We start from the raw sequence: 6,876 nt of genomic DNA, 5'->3' as shown, positions 1-6,876 counted from the left end.
GGCTGCCAGCAAGGTCTGGAGTAGAGAATCAGGGTGAGAGGAGGAGCAGGATTGGGTTTTGCCCCCCTTGAGGTGAAATGTAGGGAGAAGAGCCCCCTAAACCTTCAGCAAAGCTGGGCATGGGGCAGCTGGCATGGCGTGACCACCCCTCGTGGATCCATGGGGACACCGGGGCACCGCTCCGGGACGCCTGACCCGCCCAGGCTACGGCACCTGCGTGGCCGTGACTCAGCGAGCACCTGCCGGGGATAATGGGAGGGATGTAATTAGGGTGGCATCTTCCTCCCTCCCTCCCGTCTGGCTCCAGCCCTTAAACAGGGAGGGACGCGTCGGGGCGTTGCTCTGGGAGGTGGCGCAGGGTCACCAATGGTGTTAGGGGGTGGTGGCAGGCTGCTGCTCGTGACTCCTGGTGCCAGGGCAGCATCCTGACCCTGGGCAGGGCAGTGTGTGGCTGCTCCAGAGGACACGGGAGCCCTTGGCAGCCCCCCAGGCAGAGTGTGGGCACGGGGGCTCCAGCAGGACCCTGGTGTGACGGGCACAGGAGCTTTGGGACAAGTGGCCCCCTCCCATGGCCACTTCCATCCCTGGCAATTCTCTCCCCAGAGGATGGATGGGCCAGGACCAGACCTGGTCTCCTGCCACCACCGTGGGCAGTAGGTGGCCTCTAGGATGGACTGGGGGTTTTGGGACAGGGATGGGGACAAAGGGTCTGGGTGCAGGGTGCCACACTCCAGGGAGTTGCCCTGCCCAGGAAAGTCGAGTCTTGCCCCTCTGCCTGCTTCTCTCCTGCAGGTATTGGGGTGCTGGAGGCACAGGGGGGATGCCTGGGGGGCTGTACCCCTCAGCAGGTCCTGGTGCCCATCCCCACACAGCCCCCATCCCCACCGCCACACACACGGGCGCCCATGGCTCCAACACACAACCTAGGTAGGGTTTTATTGTGCAGACAGAGGAACACTCCTGGATGGTAAGGTGGTTTTTTTTGTTGTTGTTGTTGTTGCTTTTCATAAGGTTCTTTTTTTCCACTTTTTTTCCTTTTCCCTTAACAGAATTTCTTTGACGACAAGCTGTGGAAACAACTACAAATGTTCACAAAAAAATGAGACTCGAGCCGCGTCCACGCTCTGCCGCTGGGCTCTGCGCCTGCCCCGGCGCTCACCAGCACGCCCAGGGCGCTGGGCACAGCCAGGCCTCAGCTGGGCACGGCCTCAGCAGCACTAGACAGCAAGCAAGCAGGCAGGGATGGGCAGGGGATGGGCACGGGGGTCGGAAGCAGCTCTGGAGAGGAGCAAGGAGTGGGGAGCAGCTGCTGTGTATTGCTCTCAGCCGTGGCTGCACGGGTGGCACAGCTGGGGTTCACCCCATGCACCTGGATGCTCCTGCCTGCCTCTTCCTTTCCCTGTGCCCTCCCCTGGGTGAGGCTCCTCGGGGTCCCGTGGGCATCTGGGCAGCCCTGGGCTGGCAGATCTGAGCTGTGCTGGCCATCCCTGTCCCCGCTCTCGCCAACCCCTGGCGCCATCCTGGCCTTACCGAGGTTGTGGGCTGCCCTTCTGTCCTTTGCTGCTCTTAAAAGGGAGACAGGGAAATGCTGAAAGGGAGGAGGGAGAAGGGAGGGGGAACACGGGCTCCTCCCAGGAGCACGGTGGGATTGGAGGAAGACTGCTCTGCCTCTCCATGAGGAAGGACTGGGGTCCCCAGATGTTCCCTTAGGGAAGACAAGGTGCCGGTGCAGGGAAGTCCCTATGGGGTCACACTCCCAGAGGGGAACCCCCTCCCCACCAGCCATCCTGGGTGCAGCTCTGAGGGTCCTGGGGAGGGCAGTGGGGCTGTGGCTAGCTCAGAGAGGCTCTGCTTGCCTCCACTGGTGCTGGCAGCAATTCTCTCGTCACAGCTAAGGGCTGGTCCCCAGGGAGAGCGAGTGGTGTCTGGCTCGGGCAGCCCAAAGGTACCAGGTGCTGTCTGGAGGAGGCCTCACTTTCAGCTCAGCTGTAAGAAACAGATCAGGAAAAACTTGTTGCCAAAGCACATTTGCACTGAGCCTGTTCCCAGGGCCCCAGAGGAGCCCTAAGGAGGCAGAGGGGGTTCATGGTGTCTCCTAGATCTGTTCCCCTCTCTCCCCCCATCCTGCCAGGCCCAGCAGTATCCCATGGCTCCCCTGCTCACTGAGACAGGAGTAATTTATTGCCCTCTCCCAGCTGCGGCAGCTCAGGTTGAGAGGAGCAGGGTGAGGAATCGGTCACCTGGGTGGCAGGCAGGGTGGGTGGGGACACCAGGAGCCCTGTCACCTCCAGGGGCCACAGGCACAGCACCCACCACGGGCACAGCACCCACCACGGGCACCCTCCGCATGCTCTCACATCACCCCTCTCTCTTACCTGCCAATCCAGCTGTCTTTGCCCAGTTGGGAACAGGCAAACCCCAAGAGTTAAAGGGATGGGACAAGCGAGGCTGAGGCCTCCAGTGCTCCCAGCACAAGCAAACCAGCCAGCCTACGGAGCGGGGAGGCGCCATGGGAGAAGCAACGCTGCCTAGCAGAGCCACCATGCTTCGGAGCGGGGCGCGTGTGCGTGGGATGGTGAGCCTCGGCACGGGACGGTGGTTAGCGTTAATATACGGCTAAATAGAGATAACACAGAGAGGTTTCACGGCTTCCAGACGCTTCAGCTTCTCTTTTCCAGGGGCTGCGAGGAAGGCGGGGTGGCTGGGGTGCTCGGTGTGTGTGTGCGTGTGTGTGCGAGCGCTGGGAGTGTGTGTGTGCTTCGCCTTTCACAGGGACACGAAGTCCACGGCTTGCAGGAGAGGCAGGGAAAGGAGCAGCAGCAGGAGCCACGAGGTGTTCTGGATCAAGAGGCTGAAGCCGGCGCATTTCTCCAGTTTGTCTGTGAGGAGGAGGAATGGGGAGGGAGAGAAGAGAGGCAATGAAATCCCTCAGGAATGGGGCTCAGGCTGGGAGTTCTAATGGTACTGCAACACAGCTTCTTGCCTTTGCTCTGTCCCAGAAATGCAGCACGCCCCATCCTGGCCTGTTTCCCTCCCAGTGTGTAGTAGCAAATATTTTTTGGGACCCTGAGAAGCATAACCCTGCCTGTGCCTGACTGAGGTGACAAGTGGATGGGCACCAGGTGAGACAAAGTTCTGCATATAGAGGACTGCTCCTGTGTGCTGTAGTGTGAAGGATCCCCACTGTCCTCTCTATGGGAGGATACCTAGGCAATGTGCCCGAGGTGGGACCCAAGAGAGGCAGGAAAAGTGCTGTGAGATGGGGTAGAGTGAGTCCCACCTGAAGGGCGTGTAAGGGTCAGGGCATATTTATGGAGCTCAGGGAGTTGTGGTGCTCTCTGCTGGCCCTGCCAAGCCAATGAGCAGGTGGGAAGGGCTGAGGCCAGGTGCCCCTGCCTGTCTCACCTTTGATAACAGTGATGTTCTTTATCTGATTGCCAGTGTAGTCGTTGGTGGCCCTCAGCTCGCACATGTAGATGCCCTCATCGCTGGTGGTGAAGCTCTGCAGGTGGAGGCACACCAGGTTCTTGTGCATGGTGACGTTGGCTCGGCTCCGGTAGATGTTCTCGGAGACGCTGATGGTGCTGTGGATGACGTGCTTCCTGTTGTCCTTGGTGATGCTGAACTCGTAGGTCAGGGGGTTGTCGGTTTTGTTCTCGTAGCGACAGTCCACGCGCAGGTTCTGGCCCAGCAGGCAGGCACTCAGGTCCTTGATCATCTGGCAGTGGGCAGCCTGGAGGACTGGGAGAGGCACGAGGGGGTTGGGCAGGGAACAGTGTGCTCCGAGGAGGCCCATGCAGCCTCCAGGCTGCTCCGGGCCGAGCAGGGAGCAGGGAGGGATGTACCTGTCAGGATGACAGCGATGCCTACGGTGGGGTTCATCTTGCTGCTGAGGTGCCCGGTGGGGGCTGTCTCTGAGAGGGGAACCTGGGCAGCGGGAGAGAGAGGCAGTCAGCCAGGCCACTGCCCCATGGGTGTGGGCACTCGGTGGTGCAGGCTGCCCTTCCTGCACAGACGATGCTCCAGCGTCTGCTCCTCCTCACCAGTGTCTGATTCACTGCACCGAGCTGGCGCTGCAGCCCGCTGGGGAATCAGGCACTGTGTGTCTGCCCAGCATCACTTTGCACATCCCCAGGCAATGCCCCATCCACACATTGTTTTCCCAGTCCAGATCCCCCCAGCAGACATTAAATGAGCATGGCCAGACCTGCAGCAAGGCCCTGCATGTCCAGCCTCCCCACCCTTCTGCCCCATGGCCAGCCAAGGTTTAGACAGGTGAAACCAGGCTGCACCCCAATGCCTGCACACCTTGACCAGAGGTCTGTGGCTCACAGTGAGGGGGCTGCCAGCTGAGGGACCCTCTCTGGGGGCCAGTGGGCGCCTGCCCTGCCAGTCCTCCAGCAGCTCCAGCGGGTGAGCTCAGCAAGGATGAGTCATTGCGATGCAGGGAGGGAAAGGGGCCAAGAGCAGTGAGGAAGAGGGACACAGCAGCTGGACAGCGAGCCAAGCCCGCTGAAGGATGGCATGAAGCCTCCAGGAGTTGAACTCAGCCTGCCTGGCCATGGGATGGAAAGGGTTTGGGTGGCACCATCCGCTGTCTGGGTCCCTGCCCAGTGCCTGCCTTTCTCCAGGCTGTGTGTGTGGGTAAGGGGCCCGTGATGTGCCATCCAAACAGCAGGGCTGCTGATTCCAGTCGGCCCAACGCAGCCACAAGGAATCAATTAAAGGTTTGCAGCCTGGCCAAGCGGCCGCGTGGGGAATCCAGCCGCAGACATGCGGAATGGAGGGACAGCGCGGGGCAGCAGCGAGGCAGCAGCCGGGCTGAAGGACGCACCAAGCATCCTGCAGTCAGCCCTCAGGCTGGCCATGTAGGGCCAGGTCCAAGAGGGGGAGCTGACTAACCAGCCCTTCGTGACTCCAGGCTGGCAGAGGGGACAACAGACCCTCAGTTTGCTCCCTCTGAGCCTGGCAAAGCATCCAGGGAAGAGCTGGGAATTGCCTGTACCACAGCCAGCTGCATTTTTCTATTTCGCAATTTTTGTGTGTTTCATATAACGTTCTAAAAGGAAATACCAAACCCATTTGCTCACCCTGAAGCTCTAAAAAATCTCTTTATCCAGAACCCTAACGCTTGGCCAGGAATAAAAATTCCCTTCTCTCTGATCTTGACAATCGAGAGGTTGCCAATGGGGTAAATGCTTGAACCTCTGCATTCCTAGGAACTGTCCCTCTGTCCCTTGCTTTGTCATTTCCCAGCACCAATCTTCTCCCTTTTAAATGTCCTGGGACACTATCTAGGTCATAGCCTGGCTTTCCTCCAGGAAATCCATGCAAAGAAGCTCCCAGAGAGCAGGTTTTCCTCCCATCTATGTGCCCAAACACTCAGATTTTCCAGGCTCTGGGTGGATAGCCCTTGGACCCCTGTTCTCCTGCCAGCAGCGCTGGGAGCAGAGCAAGCCAGGTAACGCTCACTCCTGCGTGATCCCAGGGGTTTGGCGTAGGGACAGGGCTCAGGGGGACAGCGGCATTCGAGGGGCTTCACTCTTAGAGGGCAAAGTCCCAACCTGCTCAGGGTCACACCATGGAGGTACCTACCCCCTGTGCCCACCAGCGTCACAGGCTCAGGGTGACAAACGAGCTGCGGGGATAGGGATGGGGATGGGGATGGGGACGTGCAGAGCCGGGCTGGTGGGCTGCGGGAACGCAGAGCCGCAGGAGCCTGGCCGTGCCGGGGGGGGGCTGCCAGCAAAGGGGGTGCACGGGGACGCGGCGCGCAGGGAAAAGCGATGGGGCGACCCTCGAGAGGGGCAGGAGGGCTCGGGCTGGGCGAGCTCCCCCCCTGCAGCAGCGCGGAGCGGGAGCGCGGCTGCGGTGCGGGCGTGCGCGGGGGCGCGCCCACCGGGAATGCCGCAGTCCCGAGCCGAGGGTGGGGGGCACCGGCACCGGTGGGGGGCGAGAAGCTGAGCCCGTGCCCTCCTCCAGCGCGCTCCGTCCGGCCGAGCATCCCCCGGGCGAGGTGGCCCCGGTGCCACCGCCGCGCCCCGCGGCCGCGGACCCTCCCCCGCCCGCAGCCCCGCGCTGTGCCCCGAGCCCGGCGGCTGCTCCCGGCCCCGCAGCGCGCGGGGCGCTCGGTGCCTACCTGCGGGCGCTGTCCGGTGCTGCCCGCTGCCTGCGGGGCTGCCGGCGCTGTCCGGGGCTGCCCGGCGGGCTGTGGGCGCGGCGCTCCCGCAGTCTGGGCAGGGCTGGGCGGGCGGACCCAGCGAATGGGGACCGGGAGGCGTCACTGAGGCTCGGCCCCCGGCCCTGCGGCGGGGGGCGGTGCGGGGGGGCCCTGCCTCTGCGGGACTCGGACGCCCCCGCCCCGGACAAGGGGCGCGCACTGATGCGGAAGGTGCGGCTCGCCCCCTTTATGTTCCCCGGGAAGGGCGACGCATCCCCATCGCCATGGGAACATCATTTTGCGGAAGAGCTGCCAGCCCTCATCTTCCCCGGCAGCGTGGGAGGTGTTTTGCTGGGAAAGGAGGATGGTTGGGAAGGGGAAAAGGAGCTTGGTGTGGGCTTTGCTGAGGAGGGGGCACGTACCATCTTCTGCCACCAAATGAGAGCAGCTCAGGTGCTCCAAGAGGCCACTCTGCACCAGGTCACCACAGGTCTCCTCCATGTGGGAAATCACTGTGAATCAATGATTCACAATGCTGAATCAAAGAATCACACAATCATTTAATTTGGGAAGGATCTTTAACACCATCGAGTCCAACTGCTAACCCAATACTGCCAAATCCACGGCTAAGCCATGGCCCCTAGTGTCACATCTACAGCCTCTCTCTGTGATGGCCCTGGACACAGACCTTCAGTTCTTGGCCCGGGTCTGGTGAC

The 6,876-nt window shown here is 61.8% G+C and overlaps 1 protein-coding gene across 1 annotated transcript; it reads right to left on the bottom strand.

Moving 5' to 3' along the window:
- Positions 1–910: 910 nt before the first annotated feature.
- Positions 911–6,272, bottom strand: THY1 (Thy-1 cell surface antigen). The gene is made up of 4 exons (XM_058819013.1): positions 6,140–6,272; positions 3,846–3,927; positions 3,406–3,741; positions 911–2,879 (listed from the first exon to the last, which is right to left on the bottom strand). The coding sequence occupies exons 2-4, from the start codon at positions 3,880–3,882 to the stop codon at positions 2,767–2,769; spliced, it is 486 nt and encodes a 161-aa protein (XP_058674996.1). The 5' UTR covers positions 3,883–3,927; positions 6,140–6,272; the 3' UTR covers positions 911–2,766.
- Between the last annotated feature and the right edge of the window lie 604 nt (positions 6,273–6,876).

Source organism: Ammospiza caudacuta, chromosome 23 (assembly GCF_027887145.1).
Source record: "Ammospiza caudacuta isolate bAmmCau1 chromosome 23, bAmmCau1.pri, whole genome shotgun sequence".
NCBI lineage: Eukaryota > Metazoa > Chordata > Aves > Passeriformes > Passerellidae > Ammospiza > Ammospiza caudacuta.
This window is presented reverse-complemented; position numbering and strand designations above follow the sequence as displayed.

Coding starts and splice junctions, on each gene's coding strand:
- THY1 (XM_058819013.1), bottom strand. CDS start 3,882: ATGAACCCCACCGTAGGCATCGCTGTCATCCTGACAG. Junction 3,742..3,845: donor CATCGCTGTCATCCTGACAG/GTACATCCCTCC, acceptor TGCCTCTCCCAG/TCCTCCAGGCTGCCCACTGC. Junction 2,880..3,405: donor GAACATCACTGTTATCAAAG/GTGAGACAGGCA, acceptor TCCTCCTCACAG/ACAAACTGGAGAAATGCGCC.